The following is a 16,619-nucleotide window of genomic DNA, read 5'->3' on the forward strand; positions in this document are numbered from 1 at the left end:
TTTAAAATATTATCTTCAATTACTGAATTGATGATGTAATTAGACTACGGAGTAAAACAAGTAAATTTTACTAATAATGAACATACTTCATTTCCATTATTATGCTGAGATAATATAGTGAGAATAAAATCCAAAGGAAAAATTCTTATTATTAAAAATAAGAAATTCTATTAAGAATAAATTAAATAAACTCACAGAGGTAGAAAGTAAAAATTGTGCTTTTAAAAGAAGATAGTTTTTATATATCTGTTTCATTCCAAAATGAAATAATAGCCAAGAAAGAGAGGTCTTTAAATGTTTCCTCATTCTCAGATTTCCTTAAACCCAATACCTTTTATCTTAGGTGATTAAGTAATAAAGTCATATGTAAAGTAAGTATTTTGAAACTAAAAGTTAATCTATTGAATAAATAATAGATAATGCTCAATTACTAAATTATGGGAAAGAGGACTTTAAATAAACTAATCAACTGGAAAGATAGCTCCTCAGTTCTCCAGCCAGAATCTAGTTGCTCTCTGCCACAATTTTTGAGAAGGCATCATGATTCCAAGCTCTTACAAGATACCAATTAGCACCACAGGCCAGGTCTATAATCACTCTAATAATAAATATACCACAATATTTTTCTGTACAAGCAACAGAGTAAAATCCATTACCTTTTTTTTAAATGACCGAAAGGGAAAAGATGGGAATAAAGCATTAATAGAAATTGGTAACATTTAATATTAAATAGCAAAAAATAAGATTAGCAAAAATAGAAAAATGTATTACAAAATAGACAAAACTGTGAAAATACTGAAAAGATCAAGGTGATAAAAGCTCATATGACAAAACTAATCAAAGAACGCTACGTAAGTTTAGGGTGACTTGAGATAAAATGTTCCTACAATACCAGATCATGAGTTTCAAAATATATATTTACAAGATAATTATCTTTTATGTCATCATGATTTGAAATGCAGAATCATTAAGAATAAATTTATTAACTGTCACAAACCATTTGAGTCTGTATATAAGAATGTGCTGAATTAATCAGGCAACTTAAAATATTAAATATTTTTTCACAGAATATTCATTATCCAGCAGCAGTTATAACTGCATTTTATAGTAAAAAAAGAGGTAGAAATTACCTACCTCAACTAATCCTCAACTTAATTCTAAGACACCTACCTGAAGAAGTGACTGAATATTTATTAAGATCTTCCTATATGCCTGACTCTACATTAAAGGTCTTTTACCTACATTATTTCATGTAATCCTCACAACCAATCCGAAAGGGCAATATTATCATCCTTATTTTACAAGTGAAGAAACAAAGTAATGTGCCTCAACCATAGGCTTGCACTAGAAAATGTTGAAGCCAGAATTAAACTGCAATCTAACTGAAGCTGAAGCCCATGATTTTTCCATTATGCCAAGATGCTCGCCCAGAGGGAAAAAACCAGAATGTAAGCAACAACATGTTAGTTACAATTTTATCACCAGCATCTGTTCATTTCTCTCATAAGATGCAGAAATTACAAAAGTTCTTTCACCATCCCTGGTGGGCTGAAAAATAAATTTGGATACTAGGACTGTCAGAACTCTAACCTAAAATTAGTAATCTCTTTCCATTAATGCAGAAAAACTAAAACCCCTATTGACAATTGGACCAGTATTTAGAAGCTCACAAACTGGCACTTAGAATAGCATAGTACGTAGGGTACAACCTCTGGAGAGGGACTACATAGGTTTATATGATAGATCTGCCGCTTACTAGTTTTGTAACTTGGGGCAAAATATTTAAGTTTTCTGATCTCATCTTTAAGATAGGGTTAATAATAGAGTGTACCTCAGAGGATAAACTAAATTAATGTATGTAAAATAGTTAGAACAGTATTACAATTATGCAAGTGAACTTAATGACATCAGAAAAAAACAATAATCAAACAAGGTGCTTCCCTATTTACACATTCCCATTATCATCATCCCCACTTTTAGTTAGGATCCTTACCTTGATTTAGTTTTTTTGTTTTTTTCTTATTGAAAGGATAGCAGGAAGAATGCTTTAATAAAAACTTCTTTATTGTCATATTATAAAAGCCATACTATAGAGAAAATTTAGATACATCAGAAAATCAAAATCATACTCTAATTCTGTTTTACACTTAAAATATACTATAAACATTCTCCAAATAATCTTCTCTACACCCTTTAAAATTTTTCTACATTAAAAATGCTAATATTTAAAAAGTTAAAAAATCACACATAATTCTATCATTATAAAAATGTAGAGAACAAAAGTTCCACCTGCTGCCTCCAATCACTACCAATAGTTTCAGAGGTTATTCTTTTTTATATAATTTATACCTACATACCTATGCACATTTAATTTTTTTTTTCAAAGGAAACTAATGCTACATCTCATGTCCTGCAATGTATTTTTTATTTTTATTTTTATTTTTTTAGAGACAGGGTCTAACTCTGCTGCCCAGGCTGAAGTGCAGTGACATGATCAAAGCTCACTGCAACCTTGATCGCCTGGCCTCAAGCAAGCCTCCCACCTTGGCCTCCCAAAAAGCTGGGATTACATGTGAGAGTCACAGTTTGAACCCAGCCTACTTTTTAAATTAACAGTATCTTGGGCATCTTTTTAAGTCAATGAATAGATGTTATCTCATTCATTTCAGTATTGCATGTTTTCTTTTAATGAAGGCTACTTTAAATATTATAACACACTAACCAAGTTGAGGGTGGGGTCCGAGTTTTACTCAGCATTGTTTTCTCCTGTGCTTAGCTACTATGGAATTGGGGAACTAGGTGGCACCTGCTAAATACCTGCTGAAAGAAAGACAGAATTACTGAGCATCCCATGGTAAGATGCACAGCCTGACGATGGCTCAACATCTAGCACCCAGAATCATCTGAAGATTCATGCACCCACAGGTCCAGTGCCTGGGCTGGAAAACGTAAAGACAAGGACTGCTGACTGGAGGCAGCCTCTCCGTGAAGCCTGGGTGACTCACTGCACGGCTGCCTCAGAGGAGGCAACACAGCGGCATATTTTCACTTTGCACCTATTATTGTGCCTACCATCTTCAACCACCTGGCCTCACTGCCCTGACAAAAGGAAAATCTCAGGTGCCATGCTGTCAGAATGCTTGTAAATCCAGGGACCACAATATCATAACAACACAAACCAGAGCATTTCAAACTTAACTGCAGTGAAAGACCACAGTTTTTATTGTAGCTGTTGGTTCTTGTTTTAATTTCCAATCAGCTCTTATAAAATGCATTAACAAATGTTGAGACAGTGTCAAATTGCTAAAGGAGTTTCTAAACACTTACTCTCAAGTTCAGTACTTAAGGTGTACTTGTTCATGAACCTGACAATAAGTGGCACTTACTGTCATAGACTCTTCACTATTAAGGGTGATAAGTTGTCCACAAACAGAATTGGAAATAATTAATTCAAGTTAACCTTAAAGTACCATCTAGAAATTTGGGGGTAAATCTGTACTTAAAGAAAAGAATGGAATAGTAGAAAGGAATCAGCCTTATAAGAAGAAAAAGTCACAGGCCAGGAAGATCATAGGAATGGGTAGGAAGAGAGAGAAAGTGACAGGTAGTGAGTAGATAGCTACCCATTCCTTCTGTCTTCTGCTGTTCACATAGGAAGCATTTATCCCTGGCTTCCAAATAGGCATTCTACCACCGATTTCAATCAATGCAGAGTAATGCTGTTTAATACAATTAGATGTAAACATACACAATAGCCAATACATGGGTGATCCTTTCTTTTTTCTCTCTCTCTAATCCCATTACAGATCAGAGTGATCCTTTTCTTGAGGAAAGCCTTCACAAGAATATATAGCCTAACAAAGGCATATTCTCTCATTCTTCTTGACTTAGTTTCCTTTGCCTTTCCAATTAGGCTATTACCATTATATCACATTTCCTTCATGTGGTCCTTATTCTTCAGTCTTCAAAATTCAAGCGTGTGTTTACAAGCCAAACTATGTACAGTGACTTGAAATTTGATTATAAGAAAACAAAACAGAAAGATAATTCCTACCAACTAACAAACACCTACAACTTGGTGTGAACTACCCATCGACCACTGATATTATCTTTATATCTAAATATATTATTTATATCTGAATATTATATGCACTTAAAATTATGTAGTCCTGTTACCCAAGATAAATACTAATCTTACAAAATCCAAAGAAAATAGAGTAATGGAACACCATAAAAACAGTATATGCAGTATAGTCTGAACATTATCCCACCAATGGGAAGAGTCAATGGAGCATTTTAAGCAAGTGGTGGTAGGATAAAATTTGTGTTTTGAAAGGTCCTGACTGCAATATGGAGTTTGAGATGATAAAGTTCTGCAAAGAACAGTGAAAGGTTCTAATGAAGAAGAGCAGAGGGAGTGGAGATGATAGATGATGAGTGGAGGATGTTGTTGCCTCTGCTGTTGCTGATGATGATGATGATGATGGCATGAACTGCCACATATATGGAGGCCTATTTGCCAAACACTGTGGTTAGCACTTTATATGCATTATCTAATTTGATCTTCCCCAAATCCCTATAACCCTATAATAGGTGCTATTATTTCCCCATTTCCTGATGAAGAAATTAAGATTTAACAGTTACGTAGCTTGCCCAAAGACATACAACTAGTAAATACCAGAGTTGTGAGTTCAGTGGTAGAATCAGTTGTATTTACCTACTCCAGCACCCTATCCCCTTCTTTCGGTAACAAAAACCAATGTAACCCAACCTCATTTTTTTTCCAGAAGATTAATAAAAATGTCAAAAAGAATTACGTTTGATTTCAATTTAAGTACATAACATCAGAAAGTTAATGCCAAGAGAAAATTTATAAGAAAAGTAGATGTGATGAGCAATTATTTCTAATGGAATTTTTAAAAATCAGAACAAAGAAATGATAGTACCTTTTGCTCTTTTAGAGAAAATTACATAATGTGATAGGAAAGTAAGTGTGTTACTAACTTGCATTAAATTTTTCAGAAAGAATCTCATCCTTAAGGGATGTATTTTTTAAAAAACATGCCTGACAAATTACTGTACACAGAATCTGATATGACATAATGAGTCCATAATAGGCCAAGACTCACTCAGCTAAATTTTGACTTCTAGTGGTACTAAAACTAAACAAAATCCTCAGAGAGTTTATGCTGATACAAAACCTAGAGGAAAAGTTTGACTAGTGAACTACATTAGAAACAAAATTTTTTAAAATTCTAAATACACACATAACTGAATCACAATTACTTTTTCTTTTTTTCCTTTAGGGACAGGGTCTTGTTCTGTTGTCCAGGCTGGAGTGCAGTGGCACAATCACAGCTCACTGCAACCTCAAACTCCTGGGCTCAAGTGATCCTTCTGCCTCAGCCTTCCATGTTGCTAGAACTACAAGCACACGCTGCCATGCCCAGCTAATTTTTTTTTATTTTTTGTAGAGATGGGATCTTGCTATGTTGCCCAGGCTGGACTCAAACTCCTGGCCTCAAGCAATCCTCTTACCTCTGCCTTGCAAAGTGCTGGGATTATAGGCATGACCCATTGCCCCTGGCCACAATTACTCCTTTCTTTAAATTTGGGTATGTAACAGACCCAAATAATGATGTTGATGATATGAACATAAATAAAATTATAAGATCATAACTCTCTTCATTAGACATTTAACCATTAAACATTATGGAGACTATCCTGAAAAGCTTTCTATATTTTCCTTAGAAAAATGTTCAACATTTTCTCCCACCAATGAAGAGTTAACTTAAGAACATAAGATTTATAGAACAATGGCCAAATTCTGAGGAAAGACCAAAGTGGAAATTCAATTTTATAAAAGTAAAAGTTTATTCTGGACTTTAACTCCAATTAAAAAAAAAAACATGAAATCTTAAAATGAGCTGAAAAAACAATTCAGTGACTTTCCTCAACTGTTTTATTTATTTATTTATTTTACTATGAACCCCAGCTTACCTAAGAATACCAGCACTTAGTAGTGTGAGTTGGTTAACCAGGGAAAAAGTAACAGGATGATATCTGCAAAAGCTACCTGAGGGCAACCACACACCAAGTTTTCCCATCAGTCCTGTTACCTTCATTGAACCCAAAAAGATAAAACCAAGAGGATATAAGAAACATCTACAAGCATAAAAATCTTCCATCTGTACACTTATTAATTTATTGTCCAGCTATTTGTATTTATGTGTTATTATCTATCTCTTCTGCATCATCAAAGAGAGTTTAAGGTCAGAAAAGCTGCCACTGAAGGAATCAGCTCCTGATTAGGCAGGCATTTGAAACAATGAAACAGGAAATCAAGAAGTGTTTTCAAATCTATCTGATTAAAGTATTCTCTAGCCATTCAAAACAACTAGTTGGTCTTATTTTGGCAATAAAACTTTGAAATAGACTAACTGTTATTACAGGTTACAAATATGCCAGATCATACCTGATTACTATATTCAAAACTGCTAAGCCCTTATATTTTATTCAGTATTGTTTTGGTTTATACTAAGTAAATGATGAAATTCTTTTTCATAAGCATTCCTATGTCCCTTTAGTTTGTGGTTTGTTCTGTCTCATAAACTAGTAAGCTTCTTTGGGGCAAGAGCTACAAAATCAATCTATTTCTCTGAATTTTTTGAATGAGGTATTTTATTACACTTTGTATACCTACCACTTAACACAGATCTATTACAAACAAATACTAAATAAAATACTTCATTTATAAAATGAATAATCCCTCACAATGCATACAATTGTGGTCTGACTTCAATCTCAATCCCATTTTACCCCATTTTCTACCTTGCACTCAGAAATTATTTTCTTAAAACACCAAAATAAACTTCATTGCTCGCATGTCAAAAACCCTTTCATGGCTTTGTATCACATCCAGATAAAAACCAAAACTCCTCAGGACAAAATCCTCAAGATCTGCCTCCAGCCTACCAATTTCATCTCTCTCTTTCTCTCCCTACCCCTGCTTCTACCTCACCCTCCCAGGCACAGGGAACTGGTGTTCTGAAGCCTCCAAGCCTGTAAACACAGAGCTCCCTCTACTTGGACTGTCCTTCCCCCAGTACTGTTCCTTGGATTGGCTAAGTGCCATCTCCTCTGCGAAGCCTTCTGCCCATATCCTGTGTTGATTACCTGGCCTCCTCATACAGGATGTTTGGGAAAGAATAAAAATATTGCTTCCTTGAGAACAGTGATCATCAAGTGTGTCAGAAAACTCTAATGTATTAATAAGTGGAAATGGGGGGCAGATAATTTCTGGTGTTTGCATTATCACAAGAACCTGTGAATTTGGATACAATTTAAGAGCCTGTACAAATATTTCCAACTTCTTGAATTTGGAAATTTATAAAAATCACAGGCTATATTCCTTGTGAAAATTAAGGGTCTGGAATACTATTATAATTTTCATATTTTTCTCACATTCTACCTGACTCTGTCATATTAATAATAGTAATATAAATCGAACACATTCTACTAAAACAATATTCTGTATTAACAGATGTGTTCATAAATTTCTGTACCCTCAGAAGTAAATCTAACACTGATAGATTTTGAGTGCAGTACTCATTTCATGTATCTTAACTAAATTTGATACCTTTTTCCAAGTGGAATGCTAATAACACTTCATCCTGTGAGAACTGACACATGATAGGCACAGAGGTCATAAATGAGGTACTCTTTTCTGTCTTAACCTCATTATGATTAAGGAGACATTATAGGAGTCAAAAGCAAATGTAGGGGGACAGGAGGATAAAAGGAAATCAAAGGAGCTCTCAGTGGGACAGTATAAAGGGAGGTTGGGACAAAAATACTAATAAGCATAAGTCAGGAAGAAGTTAGATTTGAAACAGCAGCAGAGATTCTCCCGCTGGCTTTGCAGAAGCAAACATGTTGTAAATGGCCTATGAGGTGGGCCATATGGCAACCACCTGAGGGCAGCTTCTAGGAACTGTAAGCAGTCCCCTTACCAACATCAAGCAAAAAACAGAACTTCAGTCCTACATCCACAATAATTAATTGAATTCTGCTAACAACCAGTGGGCCTGTAAAAGGAACTCAATCCTCAGGCAAGATCACAGCCCCAGTGCAAATCCTGATACCAGCATGTGAGACTTTAGGCAGAGGCCTCAACTATGAGATAATAAATTTGCATTGTTTTCAGCCACTAACTTTGTAGTAATTTGTTACACAGCAACAGAAAACTAATACATCATGCTTACAAACCTAGTCTACAGCAAACATTTGTTTTCTCAAATGATACATTGCCTTTTCTATATAATTTAGCAAACAGGCTTCCATTTTCACGAAATCTGGACATTTCAAATTTGTTATAAAAGCATTTTACCTCTGAGCTTATTTGGTTGGATTCAAAATACATCTGAAAGAGAAAGCTGAATTTGAAAGTATATTTCCTTAACCTTCTAGATCATATTTTAAAAATTTACTATTTTAAAAATATTTACCATATTACACGCTTAGAAAAAGCTACATATTTAATATACTTATTTCTCTTGTCAATATTTGTTAGTCACTAAAGTATATATTACAAAATATATCACACTGTGAAAGCATATTCACTCACTGTATAAACATTTTTATATAAGATGTAATGTGTGGAGAATGAAGAGATAGACAAATTTCACAATCAAAATAAGTTATATAAGATTATATAATAATAAATTTTCCAAAACAATCTGTTTATGTAGCTAAATCTGTCATTTCTATAGGAGTAAAGTCTGGGAAAATGGTTTGGTGATATTAATCATCACACAGGGGGCAAAATAAGCTGCCATTTATATTTTCAGAATAACAACATTTTCTTCTGTGCTTTTGTCAAACAGGAAATGCACAATTTAATAAATTTATAGGCTGGGAAAAGTGGCTCACACCTGTAATCCTAGCACTCTGAGAGGCTGAGGCAGGACAACTGCTTGAGCTCAGGACTTGAGACCAGCCTCAGCAAGAGTGAGACCCCATCTCTACTACAAATAGAAAAAAATTAGCCAGGCGTGGTGGCATGTGCCTGTAGTCCCAGCTACTCAGGAGGCTGAGGCAGGAGGATCGCTTGAGCCCAGGAGTTTGAGGTTGCTGTGAGCTAGGCTGACACCACGGCACTCTAGCCAGGGCAACAGAGAGAGACTCTGTCTCAAAAAAATAAAAATAAAATAAATAAATTTATAAACAGACACCCACAATACAGGTTCATATTATCAGTTGCTTTATTAAACCTTTTTGTACAATTCCAAATAACGTTTTGTCTTTTAAAAAGAAATCTATGAAAAAAGAAAGAAAAAGAAAAAAGAAATCTACTTTAAGTTAGCCTACCTTCCACACTCAAATTTCCCATTTTAGATTCCAAGAAATCAAATAGTGTGCTTGGTGCTGATGGCCTTGCATTTCCCAGGTCCTCTTCGTCTTCAGATCTTACTCGCCCCCTGCCTTTTCCTCTACCTTAAGATTTAAAAGCAAGAAAAAAAAAAAAAAATATATATATATATATATATATATATTGCATATACAAAAACAAAAGGAGGAAATAAATACACTAAAATATAACCAGCAAGCATTTTAAAATTTAAAGTAGGATTTTGTTTTTCATTTCTTTTCATATTTTTCTGTATAGTCTATACCTTTTATAACAAAAAAGTTTTGTTTTTGTTTTTTTGTTTGTTTGTTTGTTTTAAAGAGAGGAGAATTTTGCTATGTCACCCAGGGTGGAGTGCAGTGGCTATTCACAGGCCCGATCATTGTGCACTGCAGCCTTTAATTCCTGGGCTCAAGTGATCCTCCCACCTCAGCCACCTCTCAAGTAGCTGGGACTATAGGGATGTGCCACCGCACCCAGCAGAAGTTTTTGGATGATTATATTAAATAGTTCCTTTAATTCTCTAAATGATCTATTCAGAAATTTGGATTTGTTCAATTTTAATCTTTTAAGGAAAAAGTCATTTTTATAAAATTTTTGCTTAATCACAGATTTTTTTTTATAAAGAGTATGGGACTAGGACTTGAAAAATCACATAACACATCTGACCGTTCAATTAAAGAAAAACCGTGAGCCAGATGTAAAGGCACATGCCTGTAGTCCCAGCTACTCAAGAGGCTGAGGCAGGAGGATCGCTTGAGCCCAAGAGTTCAAGACAAGCTTTGGCAACACCTCTACAAAATAGACCCCATTTCTTAAAAAAAAAAAAAAAAGAAGAAGAAGAAGAGGAGGAGGAGAGGGAGGAGGAAGGAGGAGGGGAGGAGGAGGAGGAGGAGGAGGAGGGGAAGGGGAAGGGGGGAGGAGGAGGAGGAGGAGGGGAAGGGGGGAGGAGGAGGGGAAGGGGGGAGGAGGAGGAGGAGGAGGAGGAGGAGGAGGAGAAGAAGAAGAAGAAGACGACCAAGTAAAAGTTACATTCTTATTAATTTTAAAAAGTTTACAAGTCATTTACACTAGCGGCACAATTCTAGAAATAATTATCAGAACTAGTCACTTTATATCACATTTTCTCTATTCCTCATAACAACCCTATTAAATAGGGCATTATGAAACCCAGTTTATACAAAGATGAAGACAATGAAACTGAGAATAACCTGCAAATGTCTCTACAGTTTCCAAACTGGCATTCCTTCCATTTACCACAATATGTTAAATAAACTTACAGCCCTCACAGCAATAAAATCCAACCTCTGTCAATAACATATGTTCCTCTGAAAAGCAAACAATATTTAATTGTTTAATAAATTATACCTCTCAGAGGTGGACCCATAACAGGTTTCTGTTTATTGCTGTTAAGAAGTACATTTAATGCTGCTTCTAAGTTGTTGCCATTATCCATAAGAGCTTGCCTCGATGCTTCCTTACTGAAGCCCATTTCTGTTATGTGCTTCAGAGCCTTCTCATCAACCTGTAAGGAACAGAGAGAAAACTTATGCTGATAGCCCATAAATAAAGCAAGGTATAAGTTTTTAACTATTCACTGTCTTTTAACTAAAAATTACATCTCATATTCATGGAAAGAAAATATCATACTAATACAACATTCACTTGCTGTTTTTTTCACACCAATAGTCAAGGAAGAATCTGTATGATATGTCGGGTTGTATGCCTTGAGTACTCTCTGACTTCACAAGTATTATTGCAAATGCAAAACCAAAAAGAAAATTTTATGATATTTTAGAGTAAGGCCTTTGAAAGTAATATTAACAGTGAAAATTACCTAATGAAAATTTTTCATGGTAAAAAAATGGAAAGAATTTGATATTTCTCCATCCTAGAAAGGAAATGTAATTTGTATAGCACCTCTCCAAAAATGCAAAGTATAAATTGAAGCTAACAAAATGGTACCACTCAGTAGTTCTGGGATGTTTTTACTCTCCATTCCTTCAGTATTCTACTCTATCCTTCATTAGCAATACTATCTATGAAGCTTTGGCAACTGTACTCCAAATAGGAAAGTCTACTTTATACGTGCCAAAATCCAAATCTTGAAAAATTTAGACTTGAGTATATTCACAAACCACTTAATTAGTGTAAACATATCCCATAAAGACAGTTCTTGAACCAAAGCCAGCCAAGGAAAACTTTAACTTTTGTACATCTAAGAGTTAACATGGATAGATGCTTTAAATTAGCCCATGCATGGCATGCAAGTTGCAGACACCCATTCTGATGTCCATGCAGACACTGATAAAAGCACAGTACTTTTTTCCAAACCCTGTGTCACAGAATCCTTCTAAACACAGTAGCTACTACCAACAGATCAGAGTTAAGAGAAAATCTACTTACCATCCTTGCTATAGATATGCTAAAGTAAATGAAAAAATAGCTGGACATCAAAACTATTATTCACCTTTTTTATTGAAAAACTAATCTGAACATAAAAAATAATCAAACCTTCCCCAAATCTTTCCCTCTCCAAATTGTCTTCCAAATAAATATGTAATTAAGAATATTGCCCCATATGTAGAACTTGACCAAAAAATACTTTCAAGGATCCATTAACATGCAACCTGCTTCTTGGTATAACTTATTTTGCCTTTCCCATTGACCAGATTTGCAGGTTAACCAAATTCCCAATCACAGGTATTGGCAAGGCCAAGCTATTTCTGATGGTTCTAGGGAAGAATCCTTCCTTGCCTCTTCTAGCTTCTCTTTTTTGCTGACAATCCTTGTCATGTAGATGCATCACTCCATCTTCTCCCTAGGTGTCTTCGAGTCATCTTACCTCTGTATATGTGTCTGTCTTTGTGTCCAAATTACCCCTTTTAATAAGGAGACCAGTTATATTGGATTAGGGACCATCCTTATGACCTCAAAAAGATTTATTCAAGTCCTAACCCCCAGTACCTCAGAATGTGGCCTTATTTGGAAATAGCGTCCACAGAGGTAATCAAATTAAAAAGAGGTCATATTTTTGTCAGACACAGAATTCTTGGTTGAGTTTTATTTCCTTCAGTACTTTGAATATATCCTTATATTTTTTAATATTTCCTCATATTTCCTTCAGTACTTTGAATATATCATTCCACTGCCTTCTGACCTCCATAGTTTCAAATAAGAAATTGGCTGTTAATCTTATTGAAGAGCCCTTGTACTTGATGAGCCACTTCTCTCTCGATGCTTTCAAGATTTCTCTTGAAACAATTTGCTTATAAAATGTGTCTTGATCTGAATCTTGAGTTTATCCTACTTGGAATTCACCAAGTTTCTTGGGTTTGCAGATTCATGTCTTTCATCAAAGTTGGGAATTTGGGACCATTATTTTTTCAAATATTTTTTCTGCCCCTTTCTCTGTCTCTTTTCCCATTGGGAATCCAATAATACATATATTGGTACCTTTGATGGTATCACATAGGTCCCTTAAGCTCTGTTCATTTTTCTTCATTCTTTTCTCTTATTACCATTCAGACTGGGCAATTTCAATTCCCCTATCTTCAAGTTTGCTGATTCTTTCTTCTGTCACATTAGAAGTCTAATCTGCTGTTGAACCCATCTAGTGAAATTTTTAATTCCCCTCATTATACCTTTTAGCTCCAGAATATCTATTTGGTTTCCTTTTATAATTTTTCTTTATTGATATTTTCTACTGTTCATACAGTGTTCTCCTGGTTTCCTTTAGTTCTTTGTCAGTGGTTTTCTTCAGACCTTTGAGCATATTCAAGACAGTTAATTTAAAGTCTCTGTCTAGGAAGTCCCATGGCTGGGTTTCTTCACAGATGATTTCTATAGATTTGTTTCCTATGAATGGGACAAACTTTCCTGTTTCTTTGTTCGCTTTTCAATTTTTTGTTGTGAACCGGACATTCTGAATACTGTAATCTGGTAACTGGAAATCAGATTCTTCTTCCTCCCCAAGTATTCCTGTTGTTGCTTGACAAAGTCTATAGTCATCAATATGTCTAGTGACTTTTCTAAAATTTTTTTTGCAAGAAATATATTCTTTATGATGTGTGACCACTGAAGTCTTTGTTTCATCATCTCTGTGGTCAGCCATTGACCTGTGTCTTTCTTCATCATTCATTACCGTGGATGCTACAAGTATTTGACTAGGCCTGAGAGTTCTAAAATAGTTGCTTCAGACAATGCTTGCCAGCTCAATAGTTGCGTTGGTGGAAGGGCTGATTCCTGGAACTTTCTACTCCACTATCTTTGCGATGCCATTCCCTTCATATGTTTTTAATCCTCACAACACCCCCGATCTGCTAATCTTCTCTGGTGTTCTTTGTCAAGACACCCCCAGACAATTGTTCTCAATTTACAAACTTCCAGAGTTAGGGACCATGCCTTTTTCAGCTCACTGTATCTACTCCCCATTGCTATTTAACCCCCCCCTTTTTTTAATTAAAAAAAAAAAAGAGAGATGGCATCTTCAAAGAAGAGATAGCCTGCCCCATAGTTATAAACCCATTCCTCTTTACCAGTGATCAATGTAGAAGAAGTAGGCATGTGGCCTAGTTCTAGTCAATGAGACAGAAATGAAAACTTGCTAGAGATTTCAGAAAAGATTTTCTTCTGTGATAAAATATACCTACACCAAGAAAAATTCCCCCCTTTCTTTCCTGCCTTGAACTTTTTCTGTGAATTTAGCTTGTGGAGAATCCTGTAATCCTGAGGAGAGAGCCAAGAAATCATGGAGATACCCACAAAAATCTCTAATATTGTTACCCTGCTGAATTTTTCAACCTTTGTAACCATCTTCCTCTGGACTTGTTTTTATATGAGATAATAAACCCCCATGGTTTAAGCTAGTCTTAGGTATTCTGTACCCTACAGACAAAATCAACCAAAGTCATTCAACTTCTAAAGGCAGAGGAAAATGAATTCTTGCCAACTCTCTCAGATCTGAGGACACTGCAGCATACCAGAAATAACTTTGACTCCTCTCATTTATCTTAAAAATTCTGGCTGGGTATGGTGGCTCACACCTGTAATCCTAGCACTCTGGGAGGCCAAGGCAGGAGGATTGCTTGAGGTCAGGAGTTTGAGACCTGCCTGAGCAAGGGTGAAACCCCGTCTCTACTAAAAATAGAAAAAATTAGCCTGGCGTGGTGGTGTACACCTATAGTCCCAGCTACTCTGGAGGCTGAGGCAGGAGAACTGCTTGAGCCCAGTAGTTGGGGTTGCTGTGAGCTAGGCTGACACCACAGCACTCTAGCCCAGGTGACAGAGCAAGACTCTGTCACAAAAAAAAAAAAAAAAAAAAAAAAATTCAGATATATTTTGCAATTGAGTACATAATATACATGTGCTTGTTTCAATATATTCTTCCCAAAGAGCAATAGAAAACAAAACAAAATCACTTTAGAGAAAATTTGAGACAAGATGTGGGGAAAGGGGAGAAAGGCAGAAAACTGTATGTTTTTGATGTATCATCTTTTGATGGCTTTTTATTAATCCATGCCAAAGACATTATTCAGACATTAGCAATTTAAGTGAAACAGAAGTTTTAAGTAAATTATTTTTCAAACAATCTAAATTTTTCATGAGTTAATTGTAATCTTTAACAAAAGCCACCTTAGAGTTGTAACGTCTATCCATGATACACTGAACAAAGCCAGTGGTGGTTGTGAGAACAAAATAAAAGGATCATTGAGATTATTAAAAGAAGAACACATTAACTTTGTGCCTGATTCTTTAGCCTTACCAGTTCTCTATAAACACCTTCATGTTTCCCCTCTGATTTGGTTGACTTTTCTTTTGGTAAAACTTCCCTATTTCGATTTCCAGCAGCACTCATGTTTAGATTACTTCTAGCACCACCACCACCTCCTCCAAATGTCTTGGTCTTTAAATAAGAGAAACATAAAAGAGATGTAAATAAACAGAATTCAAAAATAGCCCTAAAAACTAAGTTATGACTAAACACATCTAGCAAAACTGAATTATAAGTTTCTTAATTATGTTTTACATGAAAAAATGAAATCTTAACTTATAAACAGCACAAATATCTACTGGCCAAAATCTCTTCTTTTCACAAGTCCAGGCCAAGCAATAAAAAAAATTACATGATTATAACATCTCTAACGCAAGTCAAAATAAACTTAAGTGCACAAATATATAGAAAAAAATAAAATAATACAAGCATTATGGAGATTAGCTGCCAAAATGACTCTAGGTTAAAACACTTGACTGGTGTCTTGACTCCTGGGTTCTAAATCCAGCTACCAAAGTTATCCTTAGCAAGGCACTAAACCTAAGAATCAGTTAAATTATGTCCATGGTCCAGTAATATCCCATAATCTTAAAAAGTAAACAAAAAATACAAATTTAAACAGATTAAAACTCTCATTACTAACTTATTATATTAATCACTTATTAATAATATGTCATTTCTTTCCAATTACATATAAAAGCTTTAAGTCCATATTTCTTATTTTGTCTGTCTTATTTGAATAACTAAATATGTAATTAAATTTGAAAATTTGATTTGATCTCATTTTTATTTTTTCAAAACTATTGCTACAACACTAGAACATAAAAAAATGTTGGTTTGGAAAGATACAAATCCTTGACTAAAAACATCCCACAGTCATTACTTATACAATATCAAATTAAACATCTGTTTATATAATATTTTATAGTTCTAATAGATCTAATACAAGAAGTAAAACCTGATTTTTTTATGAGAGATAATGACTGGTATTTTAAAATGCATTTTAAAATGATTAAAGTAAAAAAAAAAAAGCACTGAGAAATTATTTTAAATCAGATAAAAATATAAAGTAGAACCTGAAAAATAGAAAAATGATATTAGAAAGGCATTAATGGATAACACATTCAGTATCTCCATTAGGTAGCTGATATACCACAATATTTAAATTTAATTCAAATCAAAATTAAAAGACCAAAGACAAGACTCATTACTGGATTCATTCAATTTTTGGTTTATGGAATCCCAGCAAAAAATATATTTGAAATGTTCTTGTAGTCATTATTTGTATAACTATAAAAATGTGTTTATATTAATGTGATACAAAATTTCTTCGACTGGGAGGCAATGTAGCATAGTTAAGAACACAGGCTTTGGAGCTAGACAACACTGGAACTAATCTTGGCTCAGCCATTTACTAGCTCCAAACCTCAGGCAAGT

The 16,619-nt window shown here is 34.7% G+C and overlaps 1 protein-coding gene across 4 annotated transcripts in view; it reads right to left on the bottom strand.

Moving 5' to 3' along the window:
* Window positions 1–16,619, bottom strand: part of TDRD3 (tudor domain containing 3) — a 134,789-nt gene that overhangs the window by 40,437 nt on the left and 77,733 nt on the right. For all 4 annotated transcript variants that reach the window (XM_045566632.1, XM_045566635.1, XM_045566634.1 and 1 more), the window contains 3 exons: window positions 15,174–15,314; window positions 10,778–10,934; window positions 9,370–9,495 (listed from right to left, as the gene is read on the bottom strand). In XM_045566632.1, the coding sequence (XP_045422588.1) occupies window positions 9,370–9,495; window positions 10,778–10,934; window positions 15,174–15,314 (424 nt within the window). The remainder of the gene's footprint in view (window positions 1–9,369; window positions 9,496–10,777; window positions 10,935–15,173; window positions 15,315–16,619) is intronic.

The sequence above is a fragment of the Lemur catta genome, chromosome 13 (assembly GCF_020740605.2).
Source record: "Lemur catta isolate mLemCat1 chromosome 13, mLemCat1.pri, whole genome shotgun sequence".
In the NCBI taxonomy this organism is placed as follows: Eukaryota; Metazoa; Chordata; class Mammalia; order Primates; family Lemuridae; genus Lemur; species Lemur catta.